The sequence below is a fragment of the Bombina bombina genome, chromosome 8 (genome assembly GCF_027579735.1).
Source record: "Bombina bombina isolate aBomBom1 chromosome 8, aBomBom1.pri, whole genome shotgun sequence".
In the NCBI taxonomy this organism is placed as follows: domain Eukaryota; kingdom Metazoa; phylum Chordata; class Amphibia; order Anura; family Bombinatoridae; genus Bombina; species Bombina bombina.
The window spans coordinates 325,749,880-325,769,501 of NC_069506.1; the positions used below are offsets into that span (position 1 = coordinate 325,749,880).

Sequence of the window (19,622 nt, forward strand, 5' to 3'; positions counted from 1 at the left end):
ATGTCACTTTAAATAATAAAAGTCAGTCTTTATCTGTAAAGGAATTATCACCAGACAACGAGGGGGAAGTTATGCCGACTAACTCTCCTCACGTGTCAGTACCTTCGCCTCCCGCTCAGGAGGCGCGTGAGATTGTGGCGCCAAGTACATCAGTGACGCCCATACAAATCACGTTAGAAGACATGGCTACTATTATGAATAATACCCTGACAGAAGTATTATCTAAATTGCCAGAATTAAGAGGCAAGCGCGATAGCTCTGGGATAAGGACAGAGCGCGCTGGTGATATGAGAGCCATGTCTGATACTGCGTCACAGTTTGCAGAACATGAGGACGGAGAGCTTCATTCTGTGGGTGACGGATCTGATCCAGGGAAGCCGGATTCAGAGATCTCTAATTTTAAATTTAAGCTTGAGAACCTCCGTGTATTGCTTGGAGAGGTTTTAGCGGCTCTGAATGACTGTAACACAGTTGCAATTCCAGAGAAAATGTGTAGGCTGGATAGATACTATGCGGTGCCGGTGTGTACTGATGTTTTTCCTATACCTAAAAGGCTTACAGAAATTATTAGCAAGGAGTGGGATAGACCCGGTGTGCCCTTTTCCCCACCTCCTATATTTAGGAAAATGTTTCCAATAGACGCCACTACACGGGACTTATGGCAGACGGTCCCTAAGGTGGAGGGAGCAGTTTCTACTTTGGCTAAGCGTACCACTATCCCGTTGGAGGATAGTTGTGCTTTTTCGGATCCAATGGATAAAAAATTAGAGGGTTACCTTAAGAAAATGTTTGTTCAACAAGGTTTTATCTTACAGCCCCTTGCATGCATTGCGCCTGTCACTGCTGCTGCGGCATTCTGGTTTGAGTCTCTAGAAGAGGCCATTCGCACAGCTCCATTGGATGAAATTATGGACAAGCTTAAAGCACTTAAGCTAGCTAATGCATTTGTTTCTGATGCCATTGTACATTTAACTAAACTAACGGCTAAGAACTCCAGATTCTCCATCCAGGCGCGCAGAGCGCTATGGCTTAAATCCTGGTCAGCTGATGTGACTTCTAAATCTAAATTGCTTAATATTCCTTTCAAAGGGCAGACCTTATTCGGGCCCGGCTTGAAAGAAATTATCGCTGACATTACTGGAGGTAAGGGTCATACTCTTCCTCAGGACAGGGCCAAATCAAAGGCCAAACAGTCTAATTTTCGTGCCTTTCGAAACTTCAAGGCAGGAGCAGCATCAACTTCCTCCGCTCCAAAACAGGAAGGAACTGTTGCTCGTTACAGACAGGCCTGGAAAACTAACCAGTCCTGGAACAAGGGCAAGCAGGCCAGAAAACCTACTACTGCCCCTAAGACAGCATGAAGAGAGGGCCCCCTATCCGGAAACGGATCTAGTGGGGGGCAGACTTTCTCTCTTCGCCCAGGCTTGGGCAAGAGATGTCCAGGATCCCTGGGCGTTGGAGATCATATCTCAGGGATATCTTCTGGACTTCAAAGCTTCTCCTCCACAAGGGAGATTTCATCTTTCAAGGTTATCAGCAAACCAAATAAAGAAAAAGGCATTTCTACGCTGTGTACAAGACCTCATAGTAATGGGGGTGATCCACCCAGTTCCGCGGATGGAACAAGGGCAAGGATTTTACTCAAATCTGTTTGTGGTTCCCAAGAAAGAGGAAACCTTCAGACCAATCTTGGACCTAAAGATCTTAAACAAATTCCTAAGAGTTCCATCATTCAAAATGGAAACTATTCGAACCATCCTACCCATGATCCAAGAGGGTCAGTATATGACCACAGTGGACTTAAAGGATGCCTACCTTCACATACCGATTCACAAAGATCATTATCGGTACCTAAGATTTGCCTTTCTAGACAGGCATTACCAGTTTGTAGCTCTTCCCTTCGGGTTAGCTACGGCCCCGAGAATTTTTACAAAGGTTCTGGGCTCACTTCTGGCGGTGCTAAGACCGCGAGGCATAGCGGTGGCTCCGTACCTAGACGACATTCTGATACAAGCGTCAAGTTTTCAAATTGCCAAGTCTCATACAGAGATAGTTCTGGCATTTCTGAGGTCGCATGGGTGGAAGGTGAACGTGGAAAAGAGTTCTCTATTACCACTCTCCAGGGTTCCCTTCCTAGGGACTCTTATAGATTCTATAGAGATGAAAATTTACCTGACGGAGTCCAGGTTATCAAAACTTCTAAATGCTTGCCGTGTCCTTCATTCCATTCCACGCCCGTCAGTAGCTCAGTGCATGGAAGTAATCAGCTTAATGGTAGCAGCAATGGACATAGTACCATTTGCGCGCTTGCATCTCAGACCGCTGCAATTATGCATGCTAAGTCAGTGGAATGGGGATTACTCAGATTTGTCCCCTCTACTAAATCTGGATCAAGAGACCAGAGATTCTCTTCTTTGGTGGCTTTCTCGGGTCCATCTGTCCAAAGGGATGACCTTTCGCAGGCCAGATTGGACGATTGTAACAACAGATGCCAGCCTTCTAGGTTGGGGCGCAGTCTGGAACTCCCTGAAGGCTCAGGGATCGTGGACTCAGGAGGAGAAACTCCTCCCAATAAATATTCTGGAGTTAAGAGCAATATTCAATGCTCTTCTAGCTTGGCCTCAGTTAGCAACCCTGAGGTTCATCAGATTTCAGTCGGACAACATCACGACTGTGGCTTACATCAACCATCAAGGGGGAGCCAGGAGTTCCCTAGCGATGTTAGAAGTCTCAAAGATAATTCGCTGGGCAGAGTCTCACTCTTGCCCCCTGTCAGCGATCTACATCCCAGGCGTGGAGAACTGGGAGGCGGACTTTCTAAGTCGCCAGACTTTTCATCCGGGGGAGTGGGAACTTCATCCGGAGGTCTTCGCTCAACTGATTCATCGTTGGGGCAAACCAGAACTGGATCTCATGGCGTCTCGCCAGAACGCCAAGCTTCCTTGTTACGGATCCAGGTCCATGGACCCGGGAGCGGCGCTGATAGATGCTCTAGCAGCCCCTTGGGTTTTCAACATGGCTTATGTGTTTCCACCATTTCCGCTGCTACCTGGACTGATTGCCAAGATCAAACAAGAGAGAGCATCAGTGATTCTGATAGCGCCTGCGTGGCCACGCAGGACCTGGTATGCAGACCTAGTGGACATGTCGTCCTGTCCACCATGGTCTCTGCCTCTGAGGCAGGACCTTCTAATTCAGGGTCCTTTCAACCATCCAAATCTAATTTCTCTGAGGCTGACTGCATGGAGATTGAACGCTTGATCCTATCAAAGCGTGGCTTCTCGGAGTCGGTTATTGATACCTTAATACAGGCTCGGAAACCTGTTACCAGAAAAATTTACCATAAGATATGGCGTAAATATTTATATTGGTGCAAATCCAAGAGTTACTCATGGAGTAAGGTTAGGATTCCTAGGATATTGTCTTTTCTACAAGAGGGTTTAGAAAAGGGCTTATCTGCTAGTTCGTTAAAGGGACAGATTTCTGCTCTGTCTATTCTTTTACACAAAGTCTGGCAGAAGTTCCAGACGTTCAGGCTTTTTGTCAGGCTTTGGCTAGGATTAAGCCTGTGTTTAAGACTGTTGCTCCGCCGTGGAGCTTAAACTTAGTTCTTAAAGTTCTTCAAGGTGTTCCATTTGAACCCCTTCATTCCATTGATATTAAGCTGTTATCTTGGAAAGTTCTGTTTTTGATGGCTATTTCCTCGGCTCGAAGAGTCTCTGAGTTATCTGCCCTACATTGTGATTCTCCTTATCTGATTTTCCATTCAGACAAGGTAGTTCTGCGTACTAAACCTGGGTTCTTACCTAAGGTAGTTTCTAACAGGAATATCAATCAAGAGATTGTTGTTCCATCATTGTGTCCTAATCCTTCTTCAAAGAAGGAACGACTTTTGCATAATCTGGACGTAGTCCGTGCCCTGAAGTTCTATTTACAGGCAACTAAAGATTTTCGTCAAACTTCTTCCCTGTTTGTCGTTTATTCTGGTCAGAGGAGAGGTCAAAAAGCTTCGGCTACCTCTCTCTCCTTTTGGCTTCGTAGCATAATACGTTTAGCCTATGAGACTGCTGGACAGCAGCCTCCTGAAAGAATTACAGCTCATTCCACTAGAGCTGTGGCTTCCACCTGGGCCTTTAAGAATGAGGCCTCTGTTGAACAGATTTGCAAGGCTGCGACTTGGTCTTCGCTTCACACCTTTTCAAAATTTTACAAATTTGACACTTTTGCTTCTTCGGAGGCTGTTTTTGGGAGAAAGGTTCTACAGGCAGTGGTTCCTTCCGTTTAAGTTCCTGCCTTGTCCCTCCCATCATCCGTGTACTTTAGCTTTGGTATTGGTATCCCATAAGTAATGGATGACCCGTGGACTGAATACACTTAACAAGAGAAAACATAATTTATGCTTACCTGATAAATTTATTTCTCTTGTAGTGTATTCAGTCCACGGCCCGCCCTGTCTTTTTTTGAGGCAGATCTAAATTTTAATTAAAACTCCAGTCACCACTGCACCCTATGGTTTCTCCTTTCTTGTCTTGTTTCGGTCGAATGACTGGATATGACATGTGAGGGGAGGAGCTATATAGCAGCTCTGCTTGGGTGATCCTCTTGCAACTTCCTGTTGGGAAGGGAATATATCCCATAAGTAATGGATGACCCGTGGACTGAATACACTACAAGAGAAATAAATTTATCAGGTAAGCATAAATTATGTTTTTGTGTACTTTCTTTGCTATGCTTTAAAGCTGCCTAGAGTGACACTGCACTGGCATAAGGGAGTCCATGTTTAAAACAGACATGGGAGGCAAAAAGGTGAGGCATTGTGAATCTCACTTACATATAGCTACCCAGAATCCACTGGGATTCTGGGTAAAGCTTTCTGTGGAAAACTGCAGATGTGCTATATACAAAGATCTATTGTGCAACAAATGTGACTACAGACCTGCTGTCAGTCATCTGTATGTTCTGAGCAGACAGTACCATTGGATATACAAGGGTTTGTGTTAGACTGGACCTATATTATTTTGATATGAGCGTAGTTAGTTTTGTGAAAAAAATAACCAAATCAGTATAGAGCTGATCTATTTATTGAATAAAATAAAACATTCAAGATTTGACGTTGCCAAAGTCCCTGAATCAAGACCTGTTTCCTATAGGTTGTATTTGTTTTGTGCAAAAAAATAATTATTTAGTTCATTTTTTTAGTGTACATGTAACCAACTGAGAATACTGCAGTAGCCTTGGCCGACAATAACTCTCTATTTGCTCATGCTCTGAGCACATCCCATCATATGATACATCATCACTGTCCCAGGATGCAGAAGTGTAGAATGCACATGCGTTTGATCTACCGCCATGTCAGTTGAGGTGATCTGCATATTAAATGCTATCATTGGAACCACAGTGACATTTAAAGGGGGCATCAAATTGCAAATAGAAAATGCTTTTATATGTTAGAGCATTCTATTATCAGACTGTTGCTTTCATATAACTATGCATATAACCCCTGTAAATGATTAGATACTATGTTTACCCCCTGCATAGCCAATGACAAGAGGCGTACATGTGTAGCTCCCAGTAGTTAATTTCTGCTCCTGAGCTAAGTATGCTTTTTAACCAAGGATACAAAGAGCACATAGTAGACTGAAAAGTCTCTTAAAATTGTATCCTCTATATTAAATATGAAACTTTCTTTTTTTTTTTTACTTTGTGACCCTTTTAAAAGAAGCATTTTTGCAAGAAGAGTGAGTATAAAGCACAAATGTTTATAGTGAAATACAGTTGGTATTTTTATCATTAGATCCGCTTATATAAACACCCCAGAAAAAAAAAAAACATGAAATAAATATTATTTTTTTCAAGATTAAACCTAACTAGGGTTCTGGTATTCGCGTGCAGTGGATATATTTCATGTTTGTAAAGGATTATGTAATATGTTTGTGATTTATTCCCATTGATGTGCATCACTGATAATCTGCTGTAGGTGCCAGTTTTGCGGCTCATGTAATAAACGTTTGTCTTTCTATACACAGGTTGGCTTCTTTCCCAGTGAATGTGTAGAGCTAATCAACGATAAAGTCCCTCAGTCAATGACCAACTCTGTGCCAAAACCAGGTAAGTGTTGTAGATTCCCAGCAATCTTCCAGTTACACATCTTGTACAACTGCACACTCGCCAACCTCCTACTGCACACTCGCTAACCTCCTACTGCACACATGCCAACCTCCCACTGCACACATGCCAACCTCCCACTGCACACACTCCAACCTCCCGCTCCCACTGCACTCGCCATCCTCTTACTGCACACACGCCATCCTCTTACTGCACACACGCCATCCTCTTACTGCACACACGCCAACCTCTTACTGCACACACGCCAACCTCTTACTGCACACACGCCAACCTCTTACTGCACACACGCCAACCTCTTACTGCACACACGTCAACCTCTTACTGCTCACAAGCCAACCTCTTACTGCACACACGCCAACCTCTTACTGCACACACGCCAACCTCTTACTGCACACACGCCAACCTCTTACTGCACACACGCCAACTTCTTACTGCACACACGCCAACCTCTTACTGCACACACGCCAACCTCTTACTGCACACACGCCAACCTCTTACTGCACACACGCCAACCTCTTACTGCACACACGCCAACCTCTTACTGCACACACGCCAACCTCTTACTGCACACACGCCAACCTCTTACTGCACACACGCCAACCTCTTACTGCACACACGCCAACCTCTTACTGCACACACGCCAACCTTTTACTGCACACACGCCAACCTCCCACTGCACACACGCCACAACCTCCTACTGCACATCCGCCAATCTCCTACTGCACACGCAACAACCTCCTACTGCACACACACCAACCTCCTGAGTTGGCCCATTATGTTTGCTCTAATATCATGTAACGTCTCAGATTTTGCATTTTTTACCATTGTCCTGTCTGTTATATCATTCTGTCTTCAGTAACCTCTTAACTATTTACATCATTTTTTCTCACTAAATGTGTGTACTTTTGGGAGATTATATAAAAATAATAATTTTTGGGGATTTGCTGTTCATTCTGTGTTTGAGGTCCTCTGCAATTTAGGATTTGTGTGATTACATCAAGAAAAGGTTTGTGGTAAAAACTGAATATGTTTGAGTAGATTTAAAAATGCTTACAAAGATCATTTCAATTTAGTTATATCTTTTTTTTTTAATTTAACTTGTGAGTTTCATTTGCTTCTCTTTTTGTTCCTTCAAGGAACCTTCTAAAGCAAAATATCACGTTATTTTTGTATTGCTTAACCTAGTTTATTATGTGTTTAACCCATGCAAAGGGTTAAACACATTGTTAAAGTAATGCATGGGAACCACTAGCATTGCAGCTCCTGAGCATGAGAATAGTCAGCCATTCAGAAGAGGCAAGGTCTATTTTTTTCTTAGAAGCGACAAGGCTGTCAGCTTCCTAACTTTTACTTAGGTTGCTTACTACTTTAAGAGGGTTGATGAATTAGAACATGTCATTCTTTGCTTTAGAATGTGGCCGATTAATTAAAGTTTCTTACAACAAAAATAATAGACATAAATAAAAAGAGAGAAGCACTCAACCTGGGAACGAACAAAAGCATAATAGCTTGTTCTATGGCTAGTTACCAAACATGAAGCAGCCTCTTTTTTGCTCAACATGTGCCTTTCACAGAGAAGAACTTTCCTGAAGCATATCAGTCTGATCCTGACTTCACAGTACAGTCCAGCCCCGAAATACCAGGCAATCCCTCTCTGAACGAGAGAAACAGCAAAACCCCAGACGTACGTTTCGGCCTAGTGTGGGCCTCGTCAGTGAGGTGCAGCCATATCCCTCTAGGCACACAAAGCAACGGGTTCGCGTCTGGATTGCCGCATCACACTTAGGGAGACTTCCCTAAGTGTCATAATTTGCATAAATAAAAAGAGAGAAGCGCTCAACCTGGGAACGAACAATAGCATAATAGCTTGTTCTATGGCTACAATCAATCCACAGAAGAAGGCAGCACCTTGCAGTATAAAAATATTTTTATTTCCACATGCTGGAATAAAATAGTGACGTTTCGGGTAGAGAACCCTTAATCTTCATCAATGTATGATTAAGGGTTCTCTACCCGAAACGTCACTATTTTATTCCATCATGTGGAAATAAAGATATTTTTATACTGCAAGGTGCTGCCTTCTTCTGTGGATTTATTGTGACTAAAGGGATTACAGCACCCTTTTTTGGCCTGCACCTGACAGTGGAGCTGAGCTACAAACTGTTCTAGTATTACTATTGTTCTATGGCTAGTTACTACCCAAGAAGCAGCCTCTATTTGCTCAACATGTGCCATTCACAGAGAAGAACTTTCCTGTAGCACATCAGTCTGATCCTGACTTCACAGTACAGTCCAGCCCCAAAATACCAGGCAATCCCTCTCTGAACGAGAGAAACAGCAATAGGCTGAAACTTACGTCCGCTTTCCTAACCTCTTCGCCACCTCTAAGGGGGCGAAATGCAATCTCCGTGGTTTAGTCTGACTGAGGAGATTGACAGCTCCTGCCCGCGCGTGATTGGCTATGCGCGGGCAGGGGGCGGGATTGCACGCAAGTGCAAAATTGCCCTTGTGTGCAATGGTGACTACCTGCGGGTAAATTCGCCCTGCCACAGGCGAGCTGAGGCGTACAGGGGCGCGTATATGCACCCCTGTCCGCCTCAGCTTTGATAAATCGAGCCCTTAGAACAATTGGAAGTGAACATTGTAGAGCTTTACCTCTTCCACCTCACACTGTGAGTGTAATTTATTCTGCTAGCTTTGTTTACATAGTTTCTCAATAGCCAATACCTAGGTATAGAAACTTCAGTATAGGTACAGATACTTTAGGAGGAATCAGCTATTTCAAATGCCAATATAAAGGCTAAGGAGGTATTTGTAAACAATGTAATACACTCCAGCAGGTAAAAGGGATCATAGGGAACAAATTAAAGGAAATAAAGTTTTTGGGTAAACTGTCCCTTTAAAGCAGCACGTCTCTTGTATGTAACTAATATCATTATTATTAACAAGGTAAAAAAATCATCTGTATGTGCTTATTTTATCCCAAGTTTGGCACATTTCTTGGAGCATATGGAGCAGCAGACTGATGCATTTGCACTGTACATGGGCTTGATTATACACATCAGTCAGTCCACAACGTGTTCTGAAATTGGTGACAATCTCTGACTAAAATATACCTGCAAGGAGCCTTTTTAAATTGGTCGGTATCAGTAAGTGAGCTGTAAAGTACTCGGGTTTATTTGTACACAATCATGAGCTTCTTGTTTCACTTTACATTTAGACCGTTTTATTTGTAATATTTGTTACATGTTTAACTGTTGCTCTTTCATGAACATGCTAAAATACTTTTGAGTATCATGTCCCTTTAATTATATTTTTAAAGGGATATGAAACCCAACATTTTTCTTTTGTGATACAGACAGAGCATACTGTTTAAAAAAAGCTTCCAATTTGCTTCTATCATCAAATTTGCTGTTGAAGAGATACCTGGGTAGGCATTGGGAGCACTACATTGCAGGAAATAGTGCTGCCATTTAGTGCTCTTGCAAATGGATAACATTCTTGCAAAACTGCTGCCATATAGTGATCCAGAAATTGACCGGCTCCTAAGCTTACATCCCTGCTTTAAAAAAAAGTTACCAAGAGAACAAAGACAAATTGATAATAGAAGTAAATTAGAAAGTTGTTTAAAATTGCATGTTCTATCTAAATCATGAAATACAAATTTTGAGGAAGAAGTCTGCAATAATTGCTTCCGGTCCAGTAATTTACGAAACTTCTCTCCAACTAGTAAATTTGCTTAGTATTTTTGTCGCATATCAGTCTGGACTTCATTTTAGAATATCTTTATTTCTGATGGTATAAAACCCATAACTGATGAATAACGTTGTCTTGTCAGTGAAGGTATTTATATATATATAATACCTTTCATGCACAAAGCTCTTTATTGGAGATCTTGTTTGGAGCATTTTACATCGTTTATGTATTTTTTTTCCCTTGAAGATTTAGTAACTAGAACTTAAATTTGACAAAGGTTGGAAAGCCGTTGTTTACAGTAGCAAAACGTTTCTTTGTAATAGTAACTAAGTTGAATCAGTGCAAAATCACCTTAAGGGAATAGATAAGGGCAAGCATCCTTCTACTTTCTTTAACAGATCGATGACGAATCCGGCTTCCTCCAATCATGTCGTGCCCCATGTGGCATCCAGCTTGTGGGGCATGCAACGATTGGAGGAAGCCGGATTCGCCATCGATCTAAAGAAAGTAGGTGTTATGGGTGGAGCAACGTCAGGATGTTTACATCACTCAATGGTAAATATTTAAAAAATTGTCTTTCAAAATTTTAAGGAATTAAAGTGCCCATGTTTTTAAGATTATTTTTTAAATTCTGGGCAATAATTCATTAAACTTTACAATCACTTTAAGTAAGTTATCAGTACAGATATGCTGGTGTTCTCTTGCAAAAATATTAGAATGACCTTGAACACACATACTTTAGTTGTACAGTATAGTTACCTGCAGATAATAAAGATATTAACACATTCACTTGTATTCTATAACGAGTGTCAGTGGTGGGGTTAACGCTAACTTTTAAATGTGTTATTATTACAGTGTGGTGCTCATCTGTATTTCCCACACTCATAAGAATTTTGTTTGGCAAATAATCGGCTCAACTCATTTTCCTGTCCTGAAATTACATACATTCTGGGGACCATATTTCTTCTATATGTAGGTGATGTATACAAAAGTAATAGGACTATGACTCACACGCCTGTGTCTGATGAGTCAAGAGAATACCTCTCTCAAAAGAAACTGACAATTAGCTTATGTTTTTAAAACGTATAATGTTCAGTGGTATAAAATTGCATTAGGCCAACGTTTTGTTTTTTTAGTAGACGGGGGAAATTTGTCGATTCTCTTAATGGAAATTTAAAAAAAAACGTAACCTTGGAACTTCCCACAAATTGTTTTGAGCCTTTCGTTTTTAAACAAAGAGCTTGTTGGTGTAGTGGTACTTTTTTTTTATTGATTATTAAGTGGTTACTCAATGTGAATGTTACGTTATCACAGTAGTAGTACAAATTCACCTGCTTGACAACATCAGAATATTTCATAAGCCTTTAATGTTAACAGAAAGTGGGGAGAATGTTGCATATTGTTAGGGTTGTGTTTACCGCTACTGATGGTTTATGTGGTTCTACCTTTTAGTGACTATACATAGGTGCTAAATAAGGGACAATTTATAAAATAAACACTTTTTATGCTACACAGTAAGGTTGAAGGAAGACACAATTCTATCTAGTTCATGTTTGGGAACAGAAATAAGATGGGAGGGTGTATGTTTTCTTTTTAGTAGAGGCAACACTTTGTGAATATGTGCATATTCTCGGGAGGACAAGCAATACATCATATTTGAGCAATTTGTACTGAACAGTAATGAATGAATCTAAAGTTAAAAAAATGCCATTGTCATACGGAAACGGCACCAACCACTGATGTACTTACTGTCCTATATATTTAGTTCATCTTGTGCCTTTGTTTTGTTTGTTTTTTGTTTTTCACCATTTCCTATTTTTATCTTTTTCCCATCTGTTATACACTGTATATGTTTGTGTGTTTTAAAAACCAACGTGGAAAATCATTCACTGTATACAAATGAAACCCACATGTATCCAAACCACACAACGAGCATTTGTTTGCTATAATTTGTAGCGATATGGTGGTATCTCAATTTGCCAAACTAGTTTATGCCGCTATTAACTCAAGCGTTCCAATGCCCACATATTGCCTTGTTATGGGAGTCCTTGTATTGCTGAGCTTTAAGGCCAACAGAAGTTACTATTATTAATTCATTTTAGTTCATACATAAATAAAACAGTCTCAGTTTCTACAATGAACATTTCTCTCTCTATTTAAAACATAATATATGCTGTGTTTGTATCTAAATCATTTTGGCAGGGTTTGGCAGTTGGGAAACCATACATAAAGTTTTACTCACTCGATGCTCGTTCACTGTAGGAACAACGCTATGTGGTGCTTAGAGAACACAACAGTTTGATAGTTCTGCTTTGCATAATTGCTTTATTTAATCCTTTTTTTTCTGTTTTCATCGTGGTCTGTTCCCATCCAGTCTCCCCTGCGCACGGAATGAGGCCGGCTTCCTGGAGCTACTTCCCCCCCTGTACGGTTCTATGTCTCCTGCCTTTCCTCTCTCTCTATCTCTCTCACTCACTTTCTATATTGCATGTCCTGCAGTTTAAAGGGTAAGATTTTTACAGGGTCATGAATAGATGACAATGTCAGAGGGACATATAAGGTAGTCTATTAACCCTCTGGATGCCAAAGAAGGCATTAAAACCTAGGTGGGTCATGTATTACAGCACTGTCTGGCAGACAGCAGGTTACAAGTAAGTATCCTACTTTGCACTTGATTTAGAAAAAAAGGCTGGAATTCAATTATTATTTTTAACCTAAAAGGAACTTTATAAAGTTTTACATTTTTTGTAATTGAAAAACAAATAAGCCCTTTGTTTACTAAAACAAATTCTCTTGTTGTATTCATTGGCTTCCTGTCCATATTCACCAAAAGTAAATTGTGTGAGTCGTCTCTGTTATCCAATAAACGGACGATACTGCATTCTCTGTTTACATAGCAATTTAAAGGAACATGAAACCCCAAATTCTTTAACACTTCAGATAAAGCACGTGATTTTATATAATCTGTGTCTATTATAAATGTATCTTTGTTCTCTCCATGTCTTTTGTTGAAAAGCAGGGATGTAAACTAAGGAGCATGCACATTTCTAGAGCACTATATGGCAGCAGTTTGGCAAGAACGTTATCCATTTGCAAGAGCACTAAATGGCAGCGCTATTTCCTGTCATGTAGTGCTCCAGACACCTACCTAGGTCTCTCTTCAACAAAGAATATCATGGGAGCAAAGCAAATTTGATAATTGAAGTAAATTGAGCATTTTTATAAAATTGTCTGTTTTGTCTGAATCACAAAAGAACATTTTCAGGTTTCATTTCCCTCTATCCTGCTGCGACCCAACATTCTCTAATGCAAAAGTATTTGCTGCATTTTTTGTTTTTACGTTTTTTTAATGTCCCTCTCTCCAAAATACAAGCAAATCACAGACGACCGCTTCGTACCTTTTGTTTATAAAACAGCCATCTAGACTTTCTGGTTTTTGGAATAAGTTAGGAACATATTTAAGGGGTGCTCAAGTAAAAAATAAACTTTCATGATTCAGATAGAGCAACTTTCTAATTTACTCCTATTATTAATTTTCTTTGTTCTCTTGGTATCTTTATTTGAATGTAAGCTTAGAAGCCGGCCCATTTTTGGTTCAGCACCTGGGTAACGCTTGCTGATTGGTGTCTAAATGTAGCCACCAATCAGCAAGCTCTACCCAGGTTCTGAACCAAAAATAAGCCGGTTACTAAGATTACTTCCCAGCTTTTTAAAATAAAGATGCCAAGAGAACGAAGAAAAATTGATAATAGGAGTAAATTAGAAAGTTGCTTAAAATTACTGCTCTATCTGAATCATGAAAGTTTATTTTTGACTTGACTGTTCCTTTAAGTTAAGATTTAAGTTAAATAAAGCATCGGATTATTAGATTGATGTAAATTCTATTAGATTCAATTCTGTGCTAAAAATCCACTGATACGTTTGGAAATTAAAATGTTATAGTGCAGAGAATTAAAGACTAAGGTGCTCTTTCCTTACACATTTCTGTCTTTTTAAATGTAAACCCGTTCTTTATGAAGGAATTCTAACCTTTAGTCTGCAGCAGCAAGTTGCAGACAACCTTTCAAATGTTTGTGAGTTTTATATAGGGACAGAAAAGTCAAAATTAAAGGTGTATAATTCAAACGGAGCATGCATTTTTAAACAATTTTCCAATTTACTTCTATTATCAAGTTTGCTTTGTTCTCTTGGTATCCTTTGTTAGAAAGCATACTTAGGTAGGCTCAGGAACATTAATGGACTACTGGGAACTAGCTGGTGATTGATTGGTGGCTACACACATATATATTTCTTATCAGTGGATCATCTGATGTGTGCAGCTAACTCGTAGAAGTGCATTGCTGCATTCTTCAAAAAAAGAATACTAAGAGAACAAATCAAATTGTATAATAGAAGTAAATTGGAAGGCTGTTATATATTATATGCTGTGTATGAATCATGAACATTTAATGTTGACGTTACTGTTGCTTGAAATGAATGATTCTGCATTGTAAACTGCCAATCTCTGTTATTATATAGGGTTTTTATGTATGAGCATAGTGTGCCATTGTTAATTCATTGTAATATTATTAATATACCCTTTACTAACATTGAATGCAGTTTATATTTCTTACTGTTGCATTCACTGACTCTATCTAATGTATGGAAATGTTTACCATATAAGTAAGCCTGTCACTCAGGTAACACCAGATATTATGGCTGAGAAAATGGGCATTAATCAGATCATTTTAGAGGGACCTTCTAAGGGCCATTGCATCTAAAACTGTCCTGGGTATAGTTTGCTAAGAGAGGTTTTAGTAAAATTGATGCTTAGCCTTTTTTCTTTCATTATTTGCACAGATGTGAGCTTGTTTTGCTGATCTGCACAGATACTAAGCTGGTGCAATATGGTACCACGTGTGCTCTCAAGGAAACTTAGCAAAATATTCTATGGAAATATGGTTTCAGAATAATTTGTAATGTCCGTTTAATCCTGTATTTTAAGATTAACTCACATAAATCTGTTTGTAGTACCCCCTGCAAATGATCAATATGGGCTTTAAATGTTGAAGAATTCCCTAAGGAAACCCAGCCCAATGAGCACCTGTTATTAACCATGTTATTAAGGGATTAAAGGGATATGGTACACACATTTTTTTTCTTTCACAGTTCAGATGGTGAATACATTTTTAAACAACTTTCCAATTTACTTATATTCTCAATTGTGCTTCATTCTCTTGGTATCCTTTTGTTGAAGGAACAGCAATGCACTACTGGGAGCTAGCTGTATACACAAGTAGGACAATGACAAGAGGCATATATGTGCAGCCATAAATCAGCAACTTGCACCCAGCTCCAGAGCCTACCTAGATATGCTTTTCAACAAAGTATACCAAGAGAACCAAGCAAATCAGATAACAGATACAATTGTATGTTCTATCTGACTCATGAAAGATAATGTTTGGGTTTCATGTCTCTTTAATAACATTCCCTGTCTCAGGCTTTGTAAACTGCACACAATATAGTCTCAGCCACATGTCCGGTTTATGTCCTTGTTTTATGTTGGATTTGCTATCACCAGTTCCCTACCTAACCTCACTTGTTTTCCCTCTCCCCTCCCAAAATAAATGCAGATTTGGAGATGGATAGTGTAAGTCATGCGCCGGTGGGCTATGCAGAGGTACTGAGTCACTACCAGATAAGTTCAGGTACCTCGTCCATGTGATTATTGTATCCGTCTTTAGCAGGTCCTGTCTGATTGAGTCCTTGGGGGGATTTTGATGTTTTGTTTATGGAGAGCCCTGTTATTGTAAATGTTACTATAACTTTAACATTGCCCTAAAAGATAAAACATTTTAATAACAGGCAATTATATTTCTAATATTTAAAAACTATCTTTTATAAGCCTGATTATATTATGTTGTCCAATTTTAAGTTTATATCAAGTAAAACCAACAGAACCAATAACCAAATAACGGCTTAAGCATTTGTTAATTTATCAACAGCGTTTTGAATTTAAATGCTACATTAAAATAAATTATTTATTATACATTAAATAACTTAAGCTGTTGTGGCCTCTGGTATTGGAATTTCTTATACAATGGCTGGGAGGTTTAATAAACTCTGTTAGATGCCTCCAACATATTCTTGTTGTGTTCTCCCCCAAACAGTAGACATCTGCACAGCTCATAACTGGTTGCAGAGCTTGCAGATCTCTATATTGGCCTTCAAAACTTGTTAAACATTTCCCCAGTGGACTCTGCATTTTGGACAGGGTCTGTAAACCTAACACTGTTTTGTAGTGTAGATCTGCTGTACTAACAAGCACTCTCTGCAAGGGACAGGAAAGCCCTTACTGCATGAAATGTATTTTGAGATTGGCAGCCACTTTGTCTGGTCCAGCATGGCTCAGTTGTATCTGGCCAAAGCTTGTGTGGTGTGTGTCTCTCCAGCTGGATGTGCGAGTCTGTTTAATGCTTTTTATGTTTTGGATTCTTCTTTTCAAACTTATTTCAGAAATACAAAGAGAATCTTGAAGTTAGATTAGCTTTTCACATTTAATTGTCTCAAGACAATGTTCATAGTTCTTATCTAGATATGTAGGAGACTGGGGACATAAGAATGAAGGGCAGATGTTCCTCATATACTTTGCAGGCCCCTTCAGCAACCAGAGCATTTAATAATAGCCTCTTTATACTCATACCCACATCGTTTTTCATAACTTGTACTTTACATTTCTGTGACCCTTTACTATAGAGGGTAGACAACAAATCATGAAGCTGGGCTGACCCTGTCCCTACTGATATAAGGTGTCTATCTTTTTTGCATGCACCTTGTAGATTACTAGCTCTAGATTAGTTCTGTAGTAATAAATCACTTCTATTATTACTTGTTGTGTTATCAATTAACCCTTTTGGTTATCATTAACTGGATAAATGTACAAAAGTATTGTTTCAGAGAGCAAATTTTATAACCCTTTATTCCAGTTCTTCACCTGAAGTTCAGTCTCACTGACACCTGTTGTCAATTAAAGGGATAAAATTTTTTTATTTCCTATGAAATAGAGAGTCCACTACGTCATTCCAATTACTAGTGGGATATTCAACTCCTGGCCAGCAGGAGGAAGCAATGAGCACCCCAGCAAAACTGTTAACTGTAACTGCCTTACCCATAACCCCCAGTCATTCTCTTTGCCTCTGTCAATGGAGGTTTTGCGAAGTTGGTGTGTGAAAAATGTAATCCTTTTACGGGTACTTTTACCTGCAAGCAAGGATTGGGGTCTAGCTGTGTAAGAGTAGTGGTGGCTTTTAGCAGTTAAAAGGCGGCGAGGAACTCTTTGCTTTACTTTTAAAACTTTGCTACCCCTTTGTGGAAAGCCAGAGTTAGTTACTCTGTTCTTTCTTTTCCTACAGGTCCATGACAGGAAACGCAGTGCCTGCCACACCTAAGGAGCAGTATCTATTATGCAGTTGGATCTAAGGTAAGTGCCTTTTGTCTTCTAGGAACAGAAGGACATCAGCACTTAAGAGGTTAACCCTCTTTTTCAGATCCTTTTTTACCTAAGACATATAATAATCCTTATTTAATAGAGGATTCATATGGGGACAATATCTTTGGCACATGATATATAAAAATGGTTTATTTCATAATTATTCCGTATTAGACTTAAGGGGAAAGAGTTCTCATTTGGCTGGGATGTGAGATGTTAATAGTAAGGGATAACCTTTATTATTTATAATAAAAATATGTTTGAGGCTTTGGGCTGTTTAGGGCTTATTGGTGTGAAACGGCAAAGCCGTTTTTAGACAATGTTTTAAACTCGCGCTTTTTTTCTCTGCAGAAAAATTTTCACACTTTACTATAAGCCCCGCTCACGTGACACCCGCACTTCCAGTTTAGCGGAGCGGTGCCGTTGCAACCTCAGTTGCTACGCAGGAGAAATTCAGCTCTTCAAGTTGCGACTGTATTTTCCTATTCTATTCTTATAATTCTTATTTCAGAGGAGACTACGGTGGAGGAGATCCAAGATAGGATCAAAGCTCTCAAATTGGCAAATACCTTTATCTGTGATCCCAACATGCAGATAATTTGACTGGGTGCTAAGATGTCTAGTTTCACTGTACTAGCACGCAGAGCTCTGTGATTAAAATCTTGGTCGGCCAATGTCCCTTCTAAGACCAAGCTTTTGACTCTACCTTATAAGGAAAAGACTCTGTTTGGACCTGGTCTGGCGGAAATTATTTCAGAGATTACGGGTCCTACCTCAGGACAAGAAGAATAGACCTAGAGGTCGTCAGACTTCTAATTTCCGTTCCTTTCGTAACTTTAAGGGACAAAAGTTTTCATCTTCCTCTTCCAAACCTGACCAATCCAGATCCACTTGGAAATCCAGCCAGCCCTGGAACAAGGTAGAGCAGAACTAGAAACCTGCTGACTCTAAATCAGCATGGAGGTTCCACCCCTGATTCAAGTGTTGATCAAGTGGGGGGCAGGCTTTCTCTTTTTCATCAAGCCTGGATATGCGATGTCCCAGATCCATGGGCTGTGGACATAGCATCTTAGGGTTACAGAATGGGATTCAAGTCTTGCCCTCCAAGGGGAAGGTTTCTCATGTCAAGACTTTCCTCAAACTAGGTAAAAAAATTAGGCCTTCTTAAACTGCGTGAAGGACCTATCCTCCCTGGGAGTTATTGTTCCAGTTCCGCTAAGGGAACAAGGTCTAGGATTCTATTCAAATCTATTTGTGGTTCCCAAAAAGGAGGGAACTTTTCATCCCATTCTAGACCTCAAATGTCTCAACAAATTCTTGAGGGTTCCTTCCTTCAAGACGGAAACTATTTGTTCCATTCTATTGGTGCGAATCTAAGGGGTTCTCACGGAGCCGGGTGAGGATTTCCTGGATTTTGTCCTTTCTGCAGGATAGCCTGGAGAAGGGTTTATCGGGCAGTACCCTAAAGGGTCAGATTTCTGCATTATCTATCCTTTTGCACAAATGTTTGGCAGATTTACCAGATGTTCAAGCTTTTGTACAGGCCCTGGTTAGAATCAGGCCTGTGTTTAAACCTGTGGCTCTCCCGTGGAGCCTTAATTTATTTCTTAAAGTTTTGCAGCAGGCTCCGTTTGAGCCAATGCATGTTGTTGATATAAAGTTGTTATCCTGGAAGGTTTTGTTTCTGGTTGCTATTTTTTCCGTTCGCAGAGTGTCTGAACATTCAGCTTTGCAGTGTGATTCCCCGTACCTTATTTTTCATGCTGATAAGGCGGTCCTTCGTACTAGATTGGGGTTTCTCCCTAAGCTGGTATTGGATCAAAACATTAATCAGGAAATTGTTGTTCCTTCTTTTTGTCCTAATCCTTCTTCTCAAAAGGAACGTCTTTGCATAACTTAGATGTTGTGTGGGCTCCCATACTTAAAGGGATAGGAAAGTCAACATTAAACGTGCATGATTCAGATAGAGCATGTCCTTTTAAGACGCTTTTAAATGTACTTCTATTTTCAAATGTTCTTCGTATCCCTTGTTAAAAAATGAACTCGCACATATCATACACTAGTGGGAGCTGCTGCTAATTGGTGCCTGCACACATTTGTCTCTTGTGATTGGCTAAATAGATATTTTCAGCTTCCTGTCAGTAGTGCAATGCTGTCCCTTCAGCAATAGATAACAAGAAAATGAAGAAAATGTAATAATAGAATTAAATTGGAAAATTGTTTAAAATTGTATGTTTTATCTGAATTATAAAAGAAAATTTTGAGGTTTACTATCCCTTTAAAGCTACTAAAGATTTTTGCCAATCTTCTGCCCTGTTTGTTGTTTTCTCTG

General features: G+C 39.9%; 1 protein-coding gene across 4 annotated transcripts in view; it reads left to right on the forward strand.

The window, feature by feature from the left end:
* Window positions 1-19,622, forward strand: part of ARHGAP32 (Rho GTPase activating protein 32) — a 749,023-nt gene that overhangs the window by 575,778 nt on the left and 153,623 nt on the right. For 2 of the 4 annotated variants that reach the window (XM_053691545.1, XM_053691546.1), the window contains exons 10-12: window positions 6,027-6,108; window positions 12,197-12,247; window positions 15,435-15,509. In XM_053691545.1, the coding sequence (XP_053547520.1) occupies window positions 6,027-6,108; window positions 12,197-12,247; window positions 15,435-15,509 (208 nt within the window). The remainder of the gene's footprint in view (window positions 1-6,026; window positions 6,109-12,196; window positions 12,248-15,434; window positions 15,510-19,622) is intronic. The other 2 variants (XM_053691547.1, XM_053691548.1) reach the window with 1 other exon arrangement.